Source organism: Somniosus microcephalus, chromosome 8 (genome assembly GCF_052327205.1).
Source record: "Somniosus microcephalus isolate GS21.2 chromosome 8, FLI_Smic_1.0, whole genome shotgun sequence".
Taxonomy (NCBI): domain Eukaryota; kingdom Metazoa; phylum Chordata; class Chondrichthyes; order Squaliformes; family Somniosidae; genus Somniosus; species Somniosus microcephalus.
This window is the reverse complement of record NC_140994.1, coordinates 244,381,627-244,407,622: the sequence shown is the minus strand read 5'-3', so window position 1 is coordinate 244,407,622 and position 25,996 is coordinate 244,381,627. Positions and strand designations below refer to the sequence as shown.

General features: G+C 51.3%; 1 protein-coding gene across 2 annotated transcripts in view; it reads left to right on the top strand.

Annotated features, from left to right (window-relative positions):
• LOC147114239 (E3 ubiquitin/ISG15 ligase TRIM25-like) overlaps positions 1-25,996 on the top strand; it is a 43,246-nt gene that overhangs the window by 14,850 nt on the left and 2,400 nt on the right. The window contains exons 3-6 of one of the 2 annotated variants that reach the window (XM_085995920.1): positions 8,831-9,061; positions 9,713-9,735; positions 12,196-12,329; positions 22,408-22,498. In XM_085995920.1, coding sequence (XP_085852046.1) covers positions 8,831-9,061; positions 9,713-9,735; positions 12,196-12,329; positions 22,408-22,498 — 479 coding nt within the window. Of the gene's footprint in view, positions 1-8,830; positions 9,062-9,712; positions 9,736-12,195; positions 12,379-22,366; positions 22,499-25,996 lie in introns of both variants that reach the window. The other variant, XM_085995919.1, reaches the window with a different exon arrangement.

Below are 25,996 nucleotides of genomic sequence, written 5' to 3'. Positions count from 1 at the left end.
ATTCACGGCAAACTGTTGGACACTACGGTCCTCAGCCAATGATTCCTGGGAGCCCCTCTTAATTCTGCGCGCACTCTAGATCTCCTCCAGTGGCCCTCACGTAAGTCGGCCACAATCTATCTGCAAAAGTATCTGGTAACTCGCCTGCCTGCTGCCTCGTCTGCTCCACCTGCAAGAACGGACTACCTTGGCTGTGCCCCAGTGCTACCAAGATCTCATCTTTTAAGCCGTGCATGGTTCCTCCCCCTTGGTGGCTGCCGACAAACTCTGATATCGCTTCCCTTCTAGGGAGAACAGCATCAACTTCCTCATCTCCTGCTTGTTGCAGTTATTAATGCCCCCTACCTGCTCTACATTGGTGAAATGAACGGAGGCGTCTCCTCCCTGCTTTAATTTAGCCACACTCGTCAGCATTCCCTGTAGCTGAAGCGGTGTAAATGGGAGCACATAATCGTTCTGCAATGGCACCGGGCCACCGCCCACTGGTGGCGGACCGAACTTCTGCTGTCGTAGGGGACACATTGGTCTCGGTGGTCCCGGTGCTTCGGGAGCCGGCCGATGCTCGCTGTACGGGGGCCCATCATCTGATTCTTTACTCTCCATATCCCAGTCTTCCACAACCTCTCCAGGCGACATGAGATGAACCATCCCTCTGGCCCCGGATAGTTTTAAGGTCAACTTACAGATCTTTTCATTACAAGGCCTGTGATCTGCCCCCTCATAACCCGGAGTTTGGGCTACTCTATTCGCTACCCTGATACCTTTCAATCGTTCCTCCGCCTCTTCGCCTCTTTCTAGATTCCTTTCACTTTGTTCGCAGTGAGTCTGACACGGCCTTTTACCCTCTGACACCTGACACTGTAAGTATTCAAAATTGTTCTGCACCCTCTCCTCCTTAACCTTTCTCTCCTGCCTTTCTTCACTTAAATCTTTCGTCAGTCGCTCTATGACGGCGTCCTTATCGCTTGCCTTGGTTTCTAGTTCCCTTTTCTCATCTTCCAACTGTTTCACCTTTTCCCTGAGAATTGAGGTTTGCTTCTGTAGACACAGTAGCCAAATCGCCTTCTCTCTCGTTCTTTTATGGTTAACACTAACCGTCCACTCTGCCGCTTTCTCCTGCGGATCCTCAGAGTGTAACATTTCTCGTGCCCATGGCTCAGAAATGTCTAACTTGCGACATATATACGAGGCTACCTTAGCCCCATAGACTTCCTACGGCTACTTCTAACCGCCCACTCTGCCGCTTTCTCCTGCGGAGAGTACATCATTTCATTTGCCCCTGGCTCAGAAATGTTTACTCTGGCTACCTTAGCCTCCCTGAGACCACCTTAGCCTCCCTGAGACCACCTTAGCCTCCCTGAGACCACCTTAGCCTCCCTGAGACCACCTTAGCCTCCCTGAGACCACCTTAGCCTCCCTGAGACTACTTTAGCATCCCTGAGACTACCTTAGCCTCCCTGAGACCACCTTAGCCTCCCTGAGACTACTTTAGCATCCCTGAGACTACCTTAGCCTCCCAAGGGTTTGTTGCCCTTACTTTGTGCCTTATTTTGCTCCACACCTCAAGAGTCCTTGCCACAGTCGCCAAGATATGGAAGGTGTTTGGTTTCCTCGTCCTTACAAGGGTACCTTGACTCTGGGTTTTACAGGAACAAAATCGTAGATGACATAAAGGATTAGGTTCAACCCAAAACTGTTAGTTTATTAAAACCAACAAAACACAGACAAAAACCTGTTCAGATTTGGCTGAAACTTACAATCACCCATCCGGACAGTCGTTCCCGTTGTGGACTGTGGGCCTGGATCAGAGATGACCTGTCCCCGTCCTCCTTTATCTGGCTGCAGCTGCCTACACAGCACAAACCCCTTGTAGAGTCAACTGATATTTAAAATCACCCGTCCGGCTAGTTGTGTCCGACGTCGATTGCAGGCTGGGAGCTGGAGATGACCGTCTTCCCTTCCTTCTTACACTTGGCAGTCGCTGTAGTCAGAGCGAGCTTCCGAGAGAGAGAGCTTCTGAGAGAGCTTCTGAGTGAAAGAGAGAGACTTCCGAGAGCTTCTAAGCGAAAGAGAGAGAGAGCTGTGTGTGGTTCCTTCTTACAGTTCTTCCGTCCCGCCTTTTCGAGTCTGGGCCTTCCCCCGTCTGGGCCTTCCCCCAACAATCCACACCCAGTAATCCAAACCACAGGACACGTACAGGGCTGGGGGATGGAAGACAACTCCTTATCTTGTCTCCCCCTCCCTGTGGTACATATTTGATGTGATTTAGTCTTACTGCTGATGTGTTTTGCTCAAGGTTAAAATGTTTTTCATTGAGGCCAGGAAGTCCATTATTCCGGCAAAATTGGCATCGTTGTCTTATCCATTGAAGATCCATCGAAACCCATTAAAACACGAAGTCTCAATGTCCAAAGTTAAATCATCTATTCACCGTTAAATCACCTATCGAGACGCTCATTGTCCAAGGTAAGTGTATTTTCCAAAGTTAAATTGAAACTCACAGATTTGTCTGTGCTTCTAGGTCCAACTGCACCTCGCCCCTACCACTGGGCCAAACAGGCTTCCAGCATTTTGCTATTGTACTGGGTTTGTTGAAATCTACACAGTACAGCACTCATCCATGGTCATAAGGAGGTTGCCATTCTTGCCAGGTGATATGTATCTGCGGGTACCCACCTGGTACGCCGATTCACCTCTGACCACTCCCAGAGACTCTACTTTACATCCCCATTTATATGTCCCATTCTTGTGCCCCTGTGGCATCAGCATTAGAAATCTAAATGCATCTGCAGGCCACCCTGCCTGCTGGTCGGTTTACCAGGAGTTCCTGTCTATCTTCCTCCCAGTTAATCAGATTAAGACTGCTGACTTCCTTCTGCGCCTGCCGGGGCACCGTCCCAATCCTGATGTCTTCAATGTCTGCTTCAACACTGTCAATCAAGTCCCAAGCCAGCATATCACATGCTCGCCCCTTGGACTGTAAATCACTCGCCTTCATTACGGCTTTCCCTAGGACCTCTATACCTCTCTGTAACCAGATTCCCTGCACTTCTACTGCCGTAAGCGCATACTCCATTCCCTGAGCTGTGAACCGCAGACCCTTGGCGCTTCCTGCGCCACCCAGGAGGCATAGCTACCCAGGCCCGTGATTTGCCATGAATTTAGGACCAAGTTGGCACTTCCAAACAAGCCCCCCACTTCCCCTAATATTTTCCGTCTCTGCCGCCCCTTGGGGGCCTCTACTTTGGGGGCTATGTGGTCCTTATAATCACTAATAATCGCTGCAATTTATGCTTAGCCCAAGTAATTGATGCTGGGTGATCACCACCATTGGCCTCTAACGCTGGCACTATACTGCTCAGGTTATAGGTTACTTCTAAAGTGACCATAGTTACATCATGTAACAGTGCCTTTGGACCCCCAACACTGATCATGCCATCCATTGGAGATGGCACCGTGGTGGGACATTGCGACGGCTTTTGATAGCCACATGTTGTTAAATCAATGCATCTTATATCAGTACATCCCAACCGCTTAAGAACATCGCTACACAATTCTTGGCAATATTGTCCCACAAGTCCTGGTTCCCAAATGAATGGGGGAAATTTAGTCCACCTTGCTATAATGTTGACGGTACTGATGACCGCACCCCTCATTTTTCCGCGCTATCCTTTGTGCAGCGAGCAGGAGTACAACCAACGTCACAGTCTGGCGTCATCATATATGCCGGTGACTGTTATATCTCCATCAGTATTCACGCTAATTTGTAGTTGTGTATAATTGTCACTTCTGGGTCCGATAACAGGGATCCAGAACGAGTTGAAGGAGTCTGCTTACGTGGTGCCGTAGGACCAACCGCCCAGGGCGCCGGACACTGAACTTTCCCTTTGTGATGGGCAGGGAGGCGGTTCCAATCGGACTGGTTGACCGGGGGTGGACAGTTCATGGTTGCTGCCACAGATAGTGTCCCAGTATCCTTGTCCCATTTTACATTTGGGATTTATTTTCCATACCTTGGTCGTATGGGTACGTGCAGTGACCCGGTCCGTGATCCCTATATTGGGTTTCTTTATCCATTCCCCTTTCCCCCCGCTGTGACAGTTGCATGTATTGTTCTGGATGTAATCAAGTACTTTTATCGATGTGCACGGTGGGCGCCTCCCACGCTACTGTAATTGTCAGGAGGGTGATCGCCAACACGGCCGTCCACCAGGCCGCCATTGTGAGTATTCCGGAACTCTGAGGGTGGTAAGGTATGTGGAACCTCTGCTTTACCACCAGTAACTGACATGCCGTCTTCATGATCCTACCAGTAAAGTGGGTCCCCTGGTCTGTATCTATTTGTAGGGGGACCCGCCCACCGGGGTATCACCTCCTTTGCCAAAATTCTTGTGGCCGTAACGGCGGTGCAATTTCGTGTTGGGAAGGCCTTTACCCAGCGAGTGAAGTGATCCATTATCACCAGGCAGTAGGTCTTTCCCCTACTCTTTGGAAGGGGACCGGTGAAATGGATTTGTAGGTTTTCCCATGGTCCCTTCGGTCTCGGGTGATTTCCCATAAGAACCTTTATCCCCTTTCCTGGGATATACTGCGCACAGATCAGGCACCTCTGGCAGTGCTTTGCCACGTCCCTGATGTATATCCCCATGATGATAGATTTCCAGTAAATTCTGCCTGATACACTCGGGGGCTACCACCTGGTCTGCCCCTTCTAACTTCCATACCCCTGTCACATCTTCCTTTGCCCCATGACTCTCCCATACCCCAGTCGCATCTTCCTTTTTCCCGTGACTCTCCCATACCCATCTTCCTTTGCCCCATGACTCTCCCATACCCCAGTCACATCTTCCTTTGCCCCATGACTCTCCCAAACCCCAGTCTCATCTTCCATTTGTAGGGTTTTTTTTCCTGCTCTCTTGCCCGTTCTGGCCTCCTGCCAGGCTTCGTGCAAGAATTACCCTTGAGTGGTTCGACCCACTCCCCCTACGGTTCTAGACCTTGGACTTAGATGCAGAGAACAGTAGTGCAGAGAAAGGACTCAATAGACCAGGCTGAATAGCACGAAATGGATGCTTTTATTTTTAAACAGTTTGAAGCATTACAAAATACATGTCATAGGCACAGATTAAAGTAACTACAATCATGCACAAATTTCAGAACTTGACTCTATGGAAATGGGGAACACACGGCACATCGAAAAAGGGGAAACACATTACGATTTCCCTTAACTCCCTCCCCTATACCTAAACTAAGTTTCGACCTGGGGAACCTGGGATCATGCTCACCACTCTCGAAATCGCGAGAAAGGGGGTTCGCAGCCTTTTTGGCACCACTTTCCGTCGTCACGTGGATTTGGAAACTTCTGGCGCAGTCGATATTCTCTCTCTCTCTCTCTCGAGGCGATGGGGTAGACACAGCCTCGATGAGCGCTCGTCAAGGTTGAAGATCAGCTACAAGCTGTTGTCGATTTTGGTTCATGGAGCAGACCAACAACCAGATGGGATGTTGAGACACGGAAGTGTCAGGCCCGGACTGTCTTTTTGTCTCCGGCCTGGTCGGTTCTCCAGAGGGTTTCTTCTCCGTCGGCCTGGGTCGTCGATGATCTCCCGACCCCAGTACCCGGGCCACCCTCGTCGTCTTCTCGTCATGGCCGAGCCTTGTTTGGCTGAACACCGACCACGTTGTCTTTTTACCGAAACCGTCCGTCTTTAAAAAGACGAAAACGTTTTCATCGATTCTGCATCTGCCGAAGTGGAAGAGGCGCCGATCCTGGCACCGTCCGTCCTTCGTTCGTTCCTTGTAGGCGAAGTCCTTGAAGAAAAGTCTGAAGTCGTCCAAGAAGAAGCAGCCGTGAAGTCAAGTTTGAAGTTGTTCCAGTCGAAGCCGAAGTAGTTCGAAGAAGTCGAAGTAACGTATATGGACTTTCAATCCATAGTTATACTCTTTTGGAACAGTCTTATCTCCCGCCAAATCATAGTCCTGTCTTTGTATTAATTTTGGCGGGCAGAAATCTCTGCAGGGGTGCTTTGTCTTGTAACGGAGCCGGTGATAACTTAAACTGGCCTTCCTGGCCGATAATGTCTTTTAATGCCCTTTGCATTGTCACTGCGGCTCGGTTCGCACATTGATCGGTCCGGAGATTTTCCTTGATGGCTGCTAAACGTTTTTTTCCTTTGTACAATAAATGGGTATAAGTGTTTTTGCATTGTCCGCCCATATCTTGATGGGCCCCATCCTGTACTTAGAATCCATTGAATATGTATGCTGTTTCTCTGAGTTTCGGTTCCCAGATACTGGCTTTCGCGGGCTTACTGTCTTCAATCCACAAGCCTGTCTGGCTTGCAGTAACAGAAATAAAATGGTTCAGAAACTGATCACGGGGCCTGGCGGCCATTTTGTATGCCCTTTTATTAAAGGTTTTTTTGTGCAAGCTTACTTTGGTCAATAAACAGTCTTATTTTATCCAGTTTTCTTGCGTGATTTTTGCTGAAAATTGCGAATCTTACACATTGCCCCGTGATTCTCCCATACCCCAGTCACATCTTCCTTTGCCCCGTGACTCTCCCATACCTCAGTCACATCTTCCTTTGCCCCGTGACTCTCCCATACACCAGTCACATCTTCCTTTGCCCTGTGACTCTCCCATACCCCAGTCACATCTTCCTTTGCCCCGTGACTCTCCCATACCCCAGTCACATCTTCCTTTGCCCTGTGACTCTCCCATACACCAGTCACATCTTCCTTTGCCCTGTGACTCTCCCATACCCCAGTCACATCTTCCTTTGTCCTGTGACTCTCCCATACCTCAGTCACATCTTCCTTTGCCCCGTGACTCTCCAAAACCTCTCTCTCTTCCTTTGACGTATCTTCGGGCAGTTGCACCATATTTATTTCCTCTGGTCCGATGGCGCAAGCTACCACCGGGGCCGGAGAAGGGGGCATATTTCCTGCGGCCCCTTTAGCCGCCATATCAGCTCATTCGTATCCTTTCTGTATCCAATCGCCCCCATTCTGATGTGCTTTTACCTTGACTACTGCTCCCTCCAGTGGGAGCCCTGCAGCCTCCACCAATGCCTTTACTAGCACTTCATGTTTAATGTGACCCCCCTGAGGATGTTATAAACCCACTTCGATCCCATGAGGCCATATAATCATGGACTATGCCAAACGCGTACTGACTATCGGTGTAAATATTCACTCGTTTCGTTTGACAAGCCTGTAATGCTTCGATAAGAGCTACCAGTTCCGCTACCTGGGCGGAGTCCCCTCCTTCCAGAGCCCCTTGTCGGACCAACCGACCATCCTTCCTCACGACTGCCCATCCCGTATGGGGTGTACCACTTCTAAATTTCCTAGAACCATCAACAAGCATTACTTCACATTCCCCTTCAAGTGGGCTATCTTTTACCCCACAACTTTCCTCATCCTCTACCACTAGTTCACACTGATGTTCTTCTCCTTCCGTTAATATGCCGCCCACAGGGTTTAATCCACCGTCTTTAACAATCTGTACGGACTTATCCTTTGGGATAAGTACGGCTTCCCATGCTGCTCTTCGGCTATCTGATACTGCTCTTAACCATCCAGTATTAAGTAGGATATTGTTTATGTGGTTTGTGGGTTTCCCTCTTGATCATGAAGGGTGTCATATCGACCCTCCCACAATCCTGTTTGTGTCTAGCCCTTACCTCTGGAAATTGGGAACACACAAGCCCAAAGACGCCCTCAGCCGTCCAATCCAAATTCCATGTATCTCTTTACTTAAACTTCAATTTCAATTCCTCTAACAGGTACCAGTGTGTTTAACTCTATTCTGATTGTTTCATTCATTATATAGTTTCTCGGTGGAGTATGTGTCAATGCAGGGACACTAATGTCTCCAAGAGAAAGCTATCAGTTTACTACTCTTTACACTTTTCTGCCTTTCAATAGAAAGCTAGGAACATTCTCATTTGGTGGTGTAATTTTCCTGCTTCTATCTTACACCCTCAATCACTTCCTCTCTCCATTTTACACATCCCATTAATTACCATTCATATCTCATTCATCAGCCCTGGAGGAACTTTACTGTCCAGTACAATATTTAAGATAGGAAGCATAGATCACACGTTCTCACTTGGTCCAAGTTATTAACACTTTTTATTTATCATTAATTTAGAGGATCTTTTATTTTCCCGAAAGTAACCCAATATATAGTGCCTGGGTCCATTTTGCCATTTCAAAATTATCCCAAAATCCAAAAAGCAGTGCTGTTGAACTGACCGGTTTTGTCAATGTTAAATTTCATTTCTATCAATTTATCTTAACTCCAATTTCAGAAACCAGTGATTCCCAGGTTAGGTGGTTTACACAGAGTTTTATCATTAGAGACAGAAGTGCTACAATTAGTTTACAAGGTGACTTCCATATAACAAAAGAAAGCAGAGAATCCATTGTGGCTCTGCTTAAGAACCCAAGGGGTTAATTTATCAAATCATAATTTTCCTTCATTCACTGTGGGGAAATATTAACTTAAAATTAAGAAACTTAAATTTAATAATGTCCAATATCTTTAAATTTCATTCAGCAACACTAAAGTTGCTGCTTGGTGAACTTAAACAGCTGTCAGTGGAAAGGGTTAACTCCTTTGCAGGTTTTTTTTTAAGGCTCAAGGCAACTCTGGTTAAACTCTGTTTTCTCTCCCAGTAGACACCCTCCACTGCTTGTCTATCTTTAACGGGTGTTCGAGTTGTGATCTAAACAAACTGTCCCGTCCCTGGAGAGTGCCGTGTGCTCAGGGTAACAGCTGTGTGGAAGGGACGTTTGTAATGAGAGTTGGTTTGGGTTTCAGACACGAATCAATGAGCTGAAAGGAAAGCTATCGAAGAGCTTCTCTGAATGGAGGAGACAGCTGGAAGAAGATGAAGAATACGCACTGAAACTGATCGATGAGGAGGGGCTCCGAGCTCTCTCACAGATTAGAAGCTGTTCTGAAGCATTAAACAAGAGGATGGAACAGATTTCATTAATAGAGGGAGAAACCCAGAGTCTCGTACAGAGGGACCCTCTCTCCTTTATTCAGGTACATCTTCAATATAAACAGGGCCATGGCTGGGGAATGGGGCGTTTGTGTGAGGCTGGTGTGAGGGCTGAATTGTTTGAAGATTGTTGGTGGGACCCAGCATTGGTGCTGCCCCCTCCGCCCTGCCCTCGGAGTGTTGGTGCCCCCTCAGCCCTGCCCTCGGAGTGTTGGTGCCCCCTCAGCCCTGCCCTCGGAGTGTTGGTGCCCCTCAGCCCTGCCCTCGGAGTGTTGGTGCCCCCTCAGCCCTGCCCTCGGAGTGTTGGTGCCCCCTCAGCCCTGCCCTCGGAGTGTTGGTGCCCCCTCAGCCCTGCCCTCGGAGTGTTGGTGCCCCCTCAGCCCTTCCCTCGGAGTGTTGGTGCCCCCTCCGCCCTGCCCTCGGAGTGTTGGTGCCCCTCAGCCCTGCCCTCGGAGTGTTGGTGCCCCCTCAGCCCTGCCCTCGGAGTGTTGGTGCCCCCTCCGCCCTGCCCTCGGAGTGTTGGTGCTGCCCCAGGATAGAGTGCAGTGAAATGTGGGATTATTCCCCATTCCTGTGACTGGCCCCACCTACTGTCCCACACTGAACTCTTTACTCTCAATCCCAAATTCACGGTTTGGTTCCATTGGGTGTTGGTTTGTTCATTGACTGATTTGATCTCCTCTCTTTATTCACAGAACTCGAAGCAGCTGCTTTCCAGGTAAGTTCCTCTCAGTCATACAGTAGCTGCTGCTGATAGGGAACCTTCAGCTGTATCTGGGAGAAGAGTGAAAGTAGAATCACGGCTTGGAAACCTTCCCAGATAAGGAGCTTTCAAATGGTGGGAATATTGAGTGATGTGTAACTGGGGTTTGAGGGGTTATTGGCTCAGGCAGCCTGTGGGAAATGGGAGATTCTACATGTCCACTGAGGACTCCCAGCTCTACCTCACCACCACCTCTCTCCACTGCATCTGTCTGGTTACGCTGCCTGTCCGAGATCCAGTCTCCGATGAGCCAAACTTTCCTCCAATGAAACATTGGGAAGATTGAAGCCATTGTCTTTTAGTCCCCGCCACAACCTCCGTTCCCTGGCCACCAATTCCATCCCCCCTCCCTGCTCACTGTCTGAGGCTGAACCAGACTGTTTGTAACCTCAGTGTCCTGTGTGACCCTGAGCTGACTATTCCAATGTTCTCCTGGCCGGCCTCCCATCTTCCAACCTCCATAAACTTCAGCTCATCCAAAACTCTTCCTGTATCCTAACTCGCACCAAGTCCTGTTCACCCATCACCCCTGTGCTCGCTGACCTACATTGACCACTGGTTCAGCAACACCTTGAATTTAAAATTCTCATCCTTGTGTTACAAATCCCTCCATGGCTTCGCCCCTCCCTATCTCTGTAACCTCCTCCAGCCCTACAGCCCTTCGAGATCTCTGCGTTCCTCCAATTCTGGCATCTTGTACATCCCCGATTTCCTTCGCCCCACCATGGGCCGCCGCCCCTTCAGCTGCCTGGTCCCCAAGCTCTGGAATTCCCTCCCTAAACCTCTCCGCCTCTCTACCTCTCTCTTCTCCTTTAAGATGCTCCTTAAAACCTACCTCTTTGACCAAGCTCCTGTAAAGTGCCTTAGGATGTTTTACTACATTAAAGACACGATCTGAAAGCACGTTGTTGTTGTTGTTGAGTGACATGAGCTGTTCCATCGGTGTGTTGAGCTTCTCAGGAACCTGTTGGACAGGAAGTGAGAGAGAGTTAAAGCTGCAGTGACCTGTATCTAACCGAGGCTTCCTAAAGGCTCCATGTGTGTCAGTGACAGCTTTATTCCACTGGGTCAGTAAGTGCTGTGTGATTGGCTTGTTCTGTCAACCAGCCCATGGAGAATGAGAGGGGCGGGTCCTAGCGTCAGAATGACAGTAAAATGTGTTGTGATTGGCTCATTCTATCCACTAACAGAGAAATGAGTGGGTGCTGAGATTTTCCAGGAATGTCAGTGTCACTGGACACTATGACCCTGATATTAACGGGGAGGTGGGGAGCGTGCGGGGGAGGCCGTTAACGTGGGAATGCCGGGGACATGGAGGCCCTATTGATTGACGGCCTGGCCGGTGGACAGGAAGAAAACAAACAGCAGGAGGCTGCAGCCGGGGGCCCGTGGGGGCGTTCCCCGTCACTCAGTGAGAGGGAAGCAGAAGCTCCGGGGACCACTGCGGGGGGGAAGGGAGGGGGAGGGTGGGAGAGGAGAGGCTCCGGGGGCCCATTGGGAGAGGGGAGGGAGAGGAGAGTCTCCGGGGGCCCACTGGGAGGGGGGCGCGGGGGGCTGGGGACGAAGACTGAAAGATTGGGGCTGGGGCAGGCCCAATGCTTCCTTGTGAGGCCTGGGGGTCTCCTGCTCCTCCTGGCCCACAAGGAGTGCTGAAATGATCTGATCTTTCGCACTTACCTTGGCCAGTCGGCTCCTCCCGTCTCGGATCTGCTGTGTGGCAGCCGACAGCGCCGGCCTCCCCCTGACCCACACTCACATTTCACTCACCACCCTGATTATGTCATCAGGCTGTGACTTTCGAATGTTAATGAGGCCCCGCCTGCCTTTCGCAGGAGCCTCGTCGATGGCCTGATTTGTGTTTGTTTAAATTGAAATAGCTGGGAACGGGGTCGGGCTGGGGTCGGGTTACTCGATCCGGATGTTTTAAACCCAGATCCTCTCCCGCCCATCGGGGTGTGAGGGGATTAAAATCGAGACGTCTGTGAGGGAAACCCACCGATCCCAGGTCCCTGGGAGGCTGTTCCTTCTCCTCTGCTCACTTCACGTGATTGTAGTGAGTGTGTTCCTGCAGCGAGGGGGAGCACGGACTGGAGACCCTCGGGGTAATAATAATTATTAATAATGGAAAGATGAGGCTCCAGTACAGAGACACTGGACTGAACACAGACAGCTTTGAAAATCACAAACTGAGCTGAAGTGGCAGCAAAGCAGGATCCCACTGCACGTGTGGCGATCAGTGTGAATGCAGGGAGACTGACAATCCCGGGATTCTGCCATTTTCAGACTGGGTTGCTGCAGGGTGTCAGTACGAGCATTAGAAGGGCTGCAGGTTGTTGCACTGATCACTCGTTCCCCTTTGGGTTTCTGATCGAAATGTCCCCACTGATAAAAACATTCTCTCCTCTTTCATTCTAGAGTGACTGAGACTCAGAGAATCACAGACCCAGATGTTCCAGCGCTCACCCTCAACCTGTCCAATATGTCTCAACTTATCCAGAAGAGGCTGAATGGATGGGAAAAGTACCACTCAGACATATTGGGAATCATCAGTAAGAACATGCAGCTTTTCTCCAATATAAGGGACTGGGAGCAGGTCGGGTTAGTTGTGTTCAGACAGTGAATATCCCGAACTTTAATATCAGCTCCCTGTGTCTGTGGATCAGGAGCCTGAGATTAATCCTCAGCCCCCAGTAACACCTGCTTTAAACATTCCTCACTGTAATGGGCCAGAGCTTCACCCCCCATGGGCCAGGTAGGGCCGGGTTATACTCTGCCAAGCATACCCAAAATAGTGAGGAACCAAGAGACTGATAAGAGTGAGGAGCTTAAAGTCATTAATATCAGTGAACAAAAAGTACTTGAGAAACTAATGGGACTAAAATCCGACAAATCCCCTGGACCTGATGGCCTACATCCTAGGGTTCTAAAAGAGGTGGCTGCAGAGATAGTGGATGCATTGGTTGTGATCGTCCAAAATTCCCTAGATTCTAGAACGGTCCCAGCAGATTGGAAGGTAGCAAATGTAACCCCGCTATTCAAGAAAGGAGGGAGAGAGAAAACAGGGAAATACAGGCCAGTTAGTCTGACATCAGTCATCAGGAAAATGCTGGTATCTATTATTAAGGAAGTGATAATGGGGCACTTAGAAAGTCATAGTATGATTAGGCAGAGTCAACATGGTTTTATGAAAGGGAAATCATGGTTAACAAATGTATTAGTGTTTTATGAGGATGCAACTAGCTGGGTAGATAAAGGGGAACCAGTGGATGTAGTATATTTGGATTTCCAAAAGGCATTCGATAAGTTGCCACATAGAAGTTTACTACACAAGATAAGGGCTCATGGGGTTGGGGGCAATTTATTAGGATGGATAGACGATTGGTTAAAGGACAGAAAACAGAGAGTAGGGATAAACGGGTCATTTTCCGGTTGGCATGTTATAACTAGTGGGGTGCCACAAGGATCATTGCTTGGGCCTCAGCTATTTACAATCTATTTTAATGACTTGGATGAAGGGACCAAAATGTGCAGGTTAGGTTGATTGGCCATGATAAAAATTGGCCCTTTAGTGTTAGGGGGGATTAAATACGTGGGGCTACGGGGATAGGGCTTGGGTGGGATGGCTGTCGGTGTAGGGACCGGGTGCTAGGGTTTGGATGATCAGCCATGATCTCGTTGAATGGCGGAGCAGGCTCGAAGGGCCGAATGGCCTACTCCTGCTCCTATCTCCTATGTTTCTATGACCCAGTGCAATGTATCCAAGTTTGCTGATGATACAAAGCTCGGTGGGAAAGTAAGCTGTGAGGAGGACACAAAGTGCCTGCAAAGGGATAGAGACAGGTTAAATGAGTGGGCAATAAGGTGGCAGATGGAGTATAATGTGAGGAAATGTGAGGTTATTCACTTTGGTAGGAAGAATAGAAAAACAGAATATTTTTTAAAAGGTGAGAAACAATTAAATGTTGGTGATCAGAGAGATTTAGGTGTCTTCGTACAGGGAAAACAGAAAGTTAGCATGCAGATACAGCAAGCAATTAGGAAGGCAAATGGCATGTTGGCCTTTATTACAAGTGGGTTGAAGTACAGGAGTCAGGAAGTCTTCCTACAATTGTATCGGGCTTTGGTGAGACCACACCTGGAGTACTGTGCACAGTTTTGTTGTCCTTATCTGAGAAAGGACATACATGCCTTAGAGGAGGTGCAACGAATGTTCACTAGATTGATCCCTGGGATGAGAGGAGGGATTGAGTAGATTGGGCCTATTCTCTCTGGAGTTTAGAGGAATGAAAGGGGATCTCATTGAAACATATAGGAGAGGTTGTTTCCCCTGGCTGGAGAGTCTAGAACTAGGGGGCATAATCTCAGGATTTAAGTCTGAGATGAGGAGGAATTTCGACACTCAGAGTGTTGTGAATCTTTGGAATTCTCGACCCCAAATGGTTGTGGATGCTGAGTCGTTGAGTATATTCAAGGCTGAGATCGATAGATTTTTGGACTCCAGGGGAATCAAGGGGTATGGGGACCGGGCGGGAAAGTAGAGTTGAGATCGAAGTTCAGCAATGATCTTATTGAATGGCGGAGCAGGCTCGAAGGCCCGTAGGGGCTAGTCCTGCTCCAAATTCTTATGTTCTTATGTTTAATCAGGGTGTCTCTTAAAGGGGCACCGTTCATCACAGGGCCGTCAGTATTATTGAAGAGTAAAGTAAAAAAAAGGAAGTCTTGCATTTATATAGCGCCTTTCACAACCTCAGGAGGTCCCAAAGTGCTTTACAGCCAATGAAGTTCTATTTTTGAGGTGTAGTCACAGTTGTAATGTCAGAATATCTAAGTATGGAATATATAACCCCCCCAATCGAGTAATATGAAGGAGTCGGGACCTCGCTGTGTCACAATTCCCAATCACCGTCTGCTTTGTTTACAGTGCCAGCTTCCACCGAATACAGGGGCCCATCGAACGTAACTCCTCCCCCACACAGCTCCTCTAGGGCAGCCCCTGTCCCACAGAGCGCCATCAAACAGTCGACTGGGATCAGTGGGAGAGAGGGAGTATCCCAATGTGTGTTTAGAATCTGAAACAGGGATCACTCTGACAGTTTTAAATTTCTATTTAACCCTTTGTCTTTCTGTGTTGTTTCGTCAGTCAGGGTTCAGTGTGAGGGATTTGAGGGTCGAGTTCCTATACCTGTTCCCTCCTCAGAGTCTCAGAACCTGGGGCCGAGGGGGTGTTGGTGAATTCAGAGTGAAGAGGGAGCAACAGTTTAATGTACAGAAGGGTCCTCAGATTCATCTCAATTCACAACTGAATCCTCACTGCTGTGTGTAAAATGGTGGAGGCTTGAATAAAGCTGAATTCAGGATGAACAGTAACAGGAGGGAGAGAGCCCAGGACAACACACCTGTGTTCAGGATAAGACACTAACAGGAGGGTGAGAGCCCAGAGCACACTCCTGTATAGAGGATGGGACAGTAACAGGAGGGAGAGAGCCCAGAGCACACTCCTGTATTCAGGATGGGACAGTAACAGGAGGGAGAGCGCCCAGGGCACACTCCTGTATAGAGGATGAACAGTGACAGGAGGGAGAGAGCCCAGGGCACACTCCTGTATAGAGGATGGGACAGTAACAGGAGGGAGAGAGCCCAGAGCACACTCCTGTATTCAGGATGGGACAGTAACAGGAGGGAGAGAGCCCAGAGCACACTCCTGTATTCAGGATGGGACAGTAACAGGAGGGAGAGAGCCCAGGGCACACTCCTGTATTCAGGATGGGACATTAACAGGAGGGAGAGAGCCCAGGGCACACTCCTGTATTCAGGATGGGACATTAACAGGAGGGAGAGAGCCCAGGGCACACTCCTGTATTCAGGATGGGACAGTAACAGGAGGGAGAGAGCCCAGGGCACACTCCTGTATTCAGGATGAACAGTAACAGGAGGGAGAGAGCCCAGGGCACACTCCTGTATTCAGGATGAACAGTAACAGGAGGGAGAGAGCCCAGAGCACACTCCTGTATTCAGGATGAACAGTAACAGGAGGGAGAGAGCCCAGAGCACACTCCTGTATTCAGGATGGGACAGTAACAGGAGGGAGAGAGCCCAGAGCACACTCCTGTATTCAGGATGAACAGTAACAGGAGGGAGAGAGCCCAGGGCACACTCCTGTATTCAGGATGGGACAGTAACAGGAGGGAGAGAGCCCCGGGCACACTCCTGTATTCAGGATGAACAGTAACAGGAGGGAGAGAGCCCAGGGCACACTCCTGTATTCAGGATGAACAGTAACAGGAGGGAGAGAGCCCAGGGCACACTCCTGTATTCAGGATGAACAGTAACAGGAGGGAGAGAGCCCAGAGCACACTCCTGTATTCAGGATGAACAGTAACAGGAGGGAGAGAGCCCAGGGCACACCCCTGTATTCTGGATGAACAGTAACAGGAGGGAGAGAGCCCAGGGCACACTCCTGTATTCAGGATGGGACAGTAACAGGAGGGAGAGAGCCCAGAGCACACTCCTGTATTCAGGATGAACAGTAACAGGAGGGAGAGAGCCCAGGGCACACTCCTGTATTCTGGATGGGACATTAACAGGAGGGAGAGAGCCCAGAGCACACTCCTGTATTCAGGATGAACAGTAACAGGAGGGAGAGAGCCCAGAGCACACTCCTGTATTCTGGATGGGACATTAACAGGAGGGAGAGAGCCCAGAGCACACTCCTGTATTCAGGATGAACAGTAACAGGAGGGAGAGAGCCCCGGGCACACTCCTGTATTCAGGATGGGACATTAACAGGAGGGAGAGAGCCCAGAGCACACTCCTGTATTCAGGATGAACAGTAACAGGAGGGAGAGAGCCCAGGGCACACTCCTGTATTCTGGATGGGACATTAACAGGAGGGAGAGAGCCCAGAGCACACTCCTGTATTCAGGATGAACAGTAACAGGAGGGAGAGAGCCCCGGGCACACTCCTGTATTCAGGATGGGACATTAACAGGAGGGAGAGAGCCCAGAGCACACTCCTGTATTCAGGATGAACAGTAACAGGAGGGAGAGAGCCCAGAGCACACTCCTGTATTCAGGATGGGACAGTAACAGGAGGGAGAGAGCCCAGAGCACACTCCTGTATTCAGGATGAACAGTAACAGGAGGGAGAGAGCCCAGGGCACACTCCTGTATTCAGGATGAACAGTAACAGGAGGGAGAGAGCCCAGGGCACACTCCTGTATAGAGGATGGGACATTAACAGGAGGGAGAGAGCCCAGAGCACACTCCTGTATTCAGGATGAACAGTAACAGGAGGGAGAGAGCCCAGAGCACACTCCTGTATTCAGGATGGGACATTAACAGGAGGGAGAGAGCCCCGGGCACACTCCTGTATTCAGGATGAACAGTAACAGGAGGGAGAGAGCCCAGGGCACACTCCTGTATTCAGGATGAACAGTAACAGGAGGGAGAGAGCCCAGAGCACACTCCTGTATTCAGGATGAACAGTAACAGGAGGGAGAGAGCCCAGAGCACACTCCTGTATTCAGGATGAACAGTAACAGGAGGGAGAGAGCCCAGGGCACACTCCTGTATTCAGGATGGGACATTAACAGGAGGGAGAGAGCCCAGAGCACACTCCTGTATTCAGGATGGGACATTAACAGGAGGGAGAGAGCCCAGGGCACACTCCTGTATTCAGGATGGGACATTAACAGGAGGGAGAGAGCCCAGAGCACACTCCTGTATTCAGGATGGGACAGTAACAGGAGGGAGAGAGCCCAGAGCACACTCCTGTATTCAGGATGAACAGTAACAGGAGGGAGAGAGCCCAGGGCACACTCCTGTATTCAGGATGGGACATTAACAGGAGGGAGAGAGCCCAGAGCACACTCCTGTATTCAGGATGAACAGTAACAGGAGGGAGAGAGCCCAGGGCACACCCCTGTATTCTGGATGAACAGTAACAGGAGGGAGAGAGCCCAGGGCACACTCCTGTATTCAGGATGAACAGTAACAGGAGGGAGAGAGCCCAGGGCACACTCCTGTATAGAGGATGGGACAGTAACAGGAGGGAGAGAGCCCAGAGCACACTCCTGTATTCAGGATGGGACATTAACAGGAGGGAGAGAGCCCAGAGCACACTCCTGTATTCAGGATGAACAGTAACAGGAGGGAGAGAGCCCAGAGCACACTCCTGTATTCAGGATGGGACATTAACAGGAGGGAGAGAGCCCAGAGCACATTCCTGTATTCAGGATGAACAGTAACAGGAGGGAGAGAGCCCCGGGCACACTCCTATATTCAGGATGAACAGTAACAGGAGGGAGAGAGCCCAGAGCACACTCCTGTATTCAGGATGAACAGTAACAGGAGGGAGAGAGCCCAGGGCACACTCCTGTATTCAGGATGAACAGTAACAGGAGGGAGAGAGCCCAGAGCACACTCCTGTATTCAGGATGAACAGTAACAGGAGGGAGAGAGCCCAGGGCACACTCCTGTATTCAGGATGAACAGTAACAGGAGGGAGAGAGCCCAGAGCACAATCCTGTATTCAGGATGAACAGTAACAGGAGGGAGAGAGCCCAGGGCACACTCCTGTATTCAGGATGAACAGTAACAGGAGGGAGAGAGCCCAGAGCACACTCCTGTATTCAGGATGGGACAGTAACAGGAGGGAGAGAGCCCAGGGCACACTCCTGTATTCAGGATGAACAGTAACAGGAGGGAGAGAGCCCAGAGCACACTCCTGTATTCAGGATGAACAGTAACAGGAGGGAGAGAGCCCAGAGCACACTCCTGTATTCAGGATGAACAGTAACAGGAGGGAGAGAGCCCAGAGCACACTCCTGTATTCAGGATGAACAGTAACAGGAGGGAGAGAGCCCAGGGCACACTCCTGTATTCAGGATGAACAGTAACAGGGGGGAGAGAGCCCAGGGCACACTCCTGTATTCAGGATGGGACAGTAACAGGAGGGAGAGAGCCCAGGGCACACTCCTGTATTCAGGATGAACAGTAACAGGAGGGAGAGAGCCCAGGGCACACTCCTGTATTCAGGATGAACAGTAACAGGAGGGAGAGAGCCCAGAGCACACTCCTGTATTCGGGATGAACAGTAACAGGAGGGAGAGAGCCCAGGGCACACTCCTGTATTCAGGATGAACAGTAACAGGAGGGAGAGAGCCCAGGGCACACTCCTGTATTCAGGATGAACAGTAACAGGAGGGAGAGAGCCCAGGGCACACTCCTGTATTCAGGATGAACAGTAACAGGAGGGAGAGAGCCCAGGGCACACTCCTGTATTCAGAATGAACAGTAACAGGAGGGAGAGAGCCCAGGGCACACTCCTGTATTCAGAATGAACAGTAACAGGAGGGAGAGAGCCCAGGGCACACTCCTGTATTCAGGATGAACAGTAACAGGAGGGAGAGAGCCCAGAGCACACTCCTGTATTCAGGATGAACAGTAACAGGGGGGAGAGAGCCCAGAGCACACTCCTGTATTCAGGATGAACAGTAACAGGAGGGAGAGAGCCCAGGGCACACTCCTGTATTCAGAATGAACAGTAACAGGAGGGAGAGAGCCCAGGGCACACTCCTGTATTCAGGATGAACAGTAACAGGAGGGAGAGAGCCCAGAGCACACTCCTGTATTCAGGATGAACAGTAACAGGAGGGAGAGAGCCCAGGGCACACTCCTGTATTCAGAATGAACAGTAACAGGAGGGAGAGAGCCCAGGGCACACTCCTGTATTCAGGATGAACAGTAACAGGGGGGAAGAGAGCCCAGAGCACATTCCTGTATTCAGGATGAACAGTAACAGGAGGGAGAGAGCCCAGGGCACACTCCTGTATTCAGGATGAACAGTAACAGGAGGGAGAGAGCCCAGAGCACACTCCTGTATTCATGATGAACAGTAACAGGAGGGAGAGCCCAGGGCACACTCCTGTATTCAGGATGGACAGTAACAGGAGGGAGAGAGCCCAGAGCACACTCCTGTATTCAGGATGAACAGTAACAGGAGGGAGAGAGCCCAGGGCACATTCCTGTATTCAGGATGGGACAGTAACAGGAGGGAGAGAGCCCAGAGCACACTCCTGTATTCAGGATGGGACAGTAACAGGAGGGAGAGAGCCCAGAGCACACTCCTGTATTCAGGATGGGACAGTAACAGGAGGGAGAGCCCAGAGCACACTCCTGTATTCAGGATGGGACAGTAACAGGAGGGAGAGAGCCCAGAGCACACTCCTGTATTCAGGATGGGACAGTAACAGGAGGGAGAGAGCCCAGGGCACACTCCTGTATTCAGGATGGGACAGTAACAGGAGGGAGGGAGCCCAGAGCACATTCCTATATTCAGGATGAACAGTAACAGGAGGGAGAGAGCCCAGAGCACACTCCTGTATTCAGGATGAACAGTAACAGGAGGGAGAGAGCCCAGAGCACACTCCTGTATTCAGGATGAACAGTAACAGGAGGGAGAGAGCCCAGGGCACACTCCTGTATTCAGGATGAACAGTAACAGGAGGGAGAGAGCCCAGAGCACACGCCTGTATTCAGGATGGGACAGTAACAGGAGGGAGAGAGCCCAGAGCACACTCCTGTATTCAGGATGGGACAGTAACAGGAGGGAGAGAGCCCAGGGCACACTCCTGTATTCAGGATGAACAGTAACAGGAGGGAGAGAGCCCAGAGCACACGCCTGTATTCAGGATGGGACAGTAACAGGAGGGAGAGAGCCCAGGGCACACTCCTGTATTCAGGATGAACAGTAACAGGAGGGAGAGAGCCCAGAGCACACGCCTGTATTCAGGATGGGACAGTAACAGGGGGGAGAGAGCCCCGGGCACACTCCTGTATTCAGGATGAACAGTAACAGGAGGGAGAGAGCCCAGAGCACACGCCTGTATTCAGGATGGGACAGTAACAGGAGGGAGAGAGCCCAGAGCACACTCCTGTATTCAGGATGAACAGTAACAGGAGGGAGAGAGCCCAGGGCACACTCCTGTATTCAGGATGAACAGTAACAGGAGGGAGAGAGCCCAGAGCACACTCCTGTATTCAGGATAAGACAGTAACAGGAGGGAGAGAGCCCAGAGCACTCTCCTGTATTCAGGATAAGACAGTAACAGGAGGGAGAGAGCCCAGAGCACACTCCTGTATTCAGGATGAACAGTAACAGGAGGGAGAGAGCCCAGAGCACACTCCTGTATTCAGGATGAACAGTAACAGGAGGGAGAGAGCCCCGGGCACACTCCTGTATTCAGGATGAACAGTAACAGGAGGGAGGGAGCCCAGAGCACACTCCTGTATTCAGGATGAACAGTAACAGGAGGGAGGGAGCCCAGAGCACACTCCTGTATTCAGGATGAACAGTAACAGGAGGGAGAGAGCCCAGGGCACACTCCTGTATTCAGAATGAACAGTAACAGGAGGGAGAGAGCCCAGGGCACACTCCTATATTCAGAATGGGACAGTAACAGGAGGGAGAGAGCACAGAGCACACTCCTGTATTCAGGATGAACAGTAACAGGAGGGAGAGAGCCCAGGGCACACTCCTGTATTCAGGATGAACAGTAACAGGTGGGAGAGAGCCCAGAGCACACTCCTGTATTCAGGATGGGACAGTAACAGGAGGGAGAGAGCCCAGGGCACACTCCTGTATTCAGGATGAACAGTAACAGGAGGGAGAGAGCCCAGAGCACACTCCTGTATTCAGGATGGGACAGTAACAGGAGGGAGAGAGCCCAGAGCACACTCCTGTATTCAGGATGAACAGTAACAGGAGGGAGGGAGCCCAGAGCACACTCCTGTATTCAGGATGAACAGTAACAGGAGGGAGGGAGCCCAGAGCACACTCCTGTATTCAGGATGAACAGTAACAGGAGGGAGAGAGCCCAGAGCACACTCCTGTATTCAGGATGAACAGTAACAGGAGGGAGGGAGCCCAGAGCACACTCCTGTATTCAGGATGGACAGTAACAGGAGGGAGAGGGCCCAGGGCACACTCCTGTATTCAGGATGAACAGTAACAGGAGGGAGAGAGCCCAGGGCACACTCCTGTATTCAGGATGGGACAGTAACAGGAGGGAGAGAGCCCAGGGCACACTCCTGTATTCAGGATGAACAGTAACAGGAGGGAGAGAGCCCAGGGCACACTCCTGTATTCAGGATGAACAGTAACAGGAGGGAGAGAGCCCAGAGCACACTCCTGTATTCAGGATGAACAGTAACAGGAGGGAGAGAGCCCAGAGCACACTCCTGTGAGCTGTGCGTTCCCAGTACAGCCAGCGCTGAGATTGTGGGGCTGTAACTGTGAGGCTGTTGGATGTGTTGTGTGCCGGTGAATCTCCTCCATTGTGTCTGGGAGAACGTGTGCACAGTGTCAGGGGCTTGTGTGATTAAACTGACTGCTACTGTGTGTCTCACTGCAGTGTTTGGCCTGAGTGTACAGCACTGGGGCCCACACACTGCTAGTGAACAGGGATTCTGATTTGAAGGCCATTGATTTAACATGGGAAGAATCCAGTCTAACCGGTAATATGGGGCTGACACTGTCAAGAAATACTGACACTCCTCCCCTGCAGCTGTCAATCATTGATCTGAGTGGAATAACCCTGTCTGACCAATCTCTTCTCTCCTCTCTAGGGCAAAGCTCACCGATGAGCCTGGATCCAAAGACAGCAAACTGGAGCTTGGTTCTGTCTGATGATGTGAGATCAGTGACAGGGACTGAACAGTGATGTGCCTCAATTATTCCGAGACTCGAAGTTAGCAGAACAAAAGTAAGGCTTTTATTAACTCAGAACATAACACGTAAAATAGAGAGATGTCTACCTTCAGGAGGCTGATGCCGGACTGAAGTTAGATTACAAAGGAGCCAGGTATGGGCGGAGCCCTGCACACAACCAGTTCCAGCACATTCCAATGCATAATACATGAGGACTGGGGGAAGGGAAAAGACACAGAAAGCAGGCAGTTAGAAGACACAGAAAACAGGCAGTGATGAATGGAATATATTTCATCACATTCACCCCTTCTATAGATTTAGTCTGTTCGGGGGTTTGATAGTCCTCTGCGACCGACGTGGCTGTTGTGGTGCCGCGGGTGTCGGCTGGGTGTCCCCGGTAGCCTCCTGGGTCTCTGCCGGGGGTGCCGCCGGGGTTGTTGAAGGGGTAGTTGGTGGGGGTGCCGTTGGTCGATGTTCTTCCGGGGGTGATGAAAGAATAGTAGGTGGGTAAGGGTTGCTGTGATCGTCGTCGCTGCTATTGCCGTGGTTGTTGTAGATGCCGGCTGGGGCGACGTCTTTTATGGACACGGTGTCCTCCCTTCCGTCGGCGTGCCGGACATATGCGTATTGGGGGTTGGCGTGGAGTAGGTGTACTGGCTCCACGAGAGGGTCCGTCTTGTGGCCCCTCACATGCCTTCGCACGAGTACCGGACCTGGGGTGGAGAGCCATGACGGCATGGATACGCCCGAGGTGGATTTCCGGGGAAAGACAAACATTCGTTCATGAGGCGTGGTATTAGTGGCCGTACACAATAGCGACCGTATCGAATGGAGCACATCCGAGAGGACTTCCTGCCAGCGGGAGATAGGGAGGCCCTTGGTCCTTAGAGCTAGAGTGACTGCTTTCCACACTGTCCCGTTCTCTCGCTCCACCTGGCCGTTACCCCGGGGGTTGTAGCTGGTGGTACGGCTCGTGGCGATCCCCTTGGACAGCATGTACTGGCGTAGCTCTTCACTCATGAAGGACGCCCCCCTATCCGTGTGGATATAGCTCGGCATACCGAACAGGCAGAACAGGCTGTTGAGGCATTTAATGACCGTGGCGCTGGTCATGTCTGGGCAGGGGAAGGCGAATGGGAAACGGGAGTATTCGTCCACAATGTTCAGGAAGTAAACATTGCGGTCGACGGACGGGAGGGGGCCCTTGAAATCTAAGCTGAGCCGCTCGAAGGGCCGTGTAGCTTTGATTAAGTGGGCTCTATCTGGGCGGTAGAACCGAGGCTTGCACTCAGCGCAAGTGCGGCAGTTCCTGGTCAGAGACCGAACTTCCTCAATCGAGTAGGGTAAGTTACGGGACTTTATGAAGTGGAACAGCCGCGTGACCCCTGGGTGGCAGAGGTCGTTGTGGAGGGTCTGTAGCCGATCCTCGGTGGCGCTGGCACACATCCCTCATGAGAGGGCGTCAGGGGATTCGTTAAGGGCCCCTGGCCGGTAAATGATGTCGTACTCGAAAGTGGAGAGCTCGATCCGCCACCTAAGAATCTTATCATTTTTAATCTTCCCCCTCTGTTTATTGTTGAACATAAACGCTACCGATCGCTGGTCGGTAAGTAGGGTGAAGCGTTTGCCGGCTAGGTAGTGGCGCCAGTGGCGCACTGCCTCCACGATGGCTTGGGCCTCCTTCTCCACGGAGGAGTGTCTGATCTCGGGGCCTTGGAGGGTCCTCGAGAAGAAAGCTACGGGCCGCCCCGCCTGGTTGAGGGTGGCCGCCAAGGCGAAGTCGGACGCATCACTTTCCACTTGAAATGGAGTGTTCTCGTCCACTGCCTGTAGCGTGGCCCGCTCAATATCCTGCTTAATGCTTTTGAAGGCGGCGTGGGCCTCAGCAGAGAGCGGAAAAGAGGATGCTTTCAAGAGGGGGCGGGCTTTGTCGGAGTAGTTGGGGACCCATTGGGAATAGTAAGAAAATAACCCCAGGCACCTTTTCAGGGCTTTGGGAGTGTTGGGCAGGGGCAGCTCCCGTAGGGGGCGCAATCGGTCGGGGTCTGGTCCGATTTCCCCATTCTCCACCACGCTGCCCAGTATGCAGAGGCGCGTGGTGTTGAAAACGCACTTGTCCTCGTTATAGGTGAGGTTGAGTTTTTGTGCGGTTTTCAGGAACCTCTCGAGGTTCGAGTCGTGATCCTGCTGGTTGTGACCGCAGATGGTGACGTTGTCGAGGTAGGGGAAGGTTGCCTGCAAGTGGTGGTCATCGACCATGCGATCCATCTCCCTCTGAAAGACCGAGACCCCGTTCGTCACCCCAAAGGGGACTCTGAGGAATTGGTAGAGGCGTCCGTTCGCCTCGAAGGCGGTGTACGGGCGGTCCTCTGGTCTGATAGGGAGCTGGTGGTACGCTGACTTGAGGTCGATGGTGGAGAACACCCGGTATTGGGCGATTTGGTTCACCATTTCTGATATGCGGGGTAGCGGGTAGGCGTCTAGTAGGGTGTACCTGTTGATCGTTTGACTATAGTCGATCACCATCCGTTTCTTCTCGCTACCCCTTACCACTACCACTTGGGCGCGCCACGGGCTGTTGCTGTGTTCAATAATGCGCTCTTTCAGGAGCCTGTCTACCTCGGTCGCGATAAACCGCCTGTCCTCCCAGCTGTACCTCCTGCTTTTGGTCGCTATTGGCCGGCAGTTAGGGGTAAGGTTCGCGAATAGCGAAGGCGGCTTTACCTTCAGGGTAGCCAGACCGCACACTGTGAGGGGCGGCTGGGACCCACCGTACTTGAGCGTGATGCTTTGGTGGTTGCACTGGAAATCCAAACCCAAGATCACGCTCGCACATAGATTCTTCATGATTAATACTTTAAAATTATCATACACAGTTCCGTTAACGCACAATTGTACCGTGCAGTAACCCAGAATGGTCGATGTCTGGGTTTTATCGGCCATAGAGATGGTACCCTGAGCAGGGACCACCTTTAGGGAGAGTTGTTGTGCCAGTTCAGGGTGGATAAAACTCTCCGTGCTTCCACTGTCAATTAAGCATTTAACCCGGCACCCATTTACCTCGATGTCCACCATTGATTTGGATAGCGGATGCGGCCTGGTCTGGTCCACTGTGACCGATGCCACTGTAGGGCCCTGATCGAGACAAGATGGCGTCCACGCTGTCTGCTCATAAGATGGCGGACCCGAGGTCGGGCAAGATGGCGTCCAAGATGGCCGCTCCCACGGCGCACACGCGGCGGTGGCGGGTTTTCCGGCGGGGTTCCCTCTGCACACCTTCCCGAAGTGCCCCTTCTTACCGCACTTAAAGCAGGTGGTGCCTTTCGCCGGGCACAGGTTTCTGGTGTGCTTTGGCTGCCCGCAGAAGTAGCAGTTGGGTCCTTGACGCGTCGCGGCTGTCGTAGGGCTTCTGGGGGGAGAGCTGGGCCCCGCCGGTGTCGGGCTGCCGGGCGGGGAAGATGCCTTCCAAGATGGCGGCGCCCTCGGCGCACACGTGGCGGCGTGGGC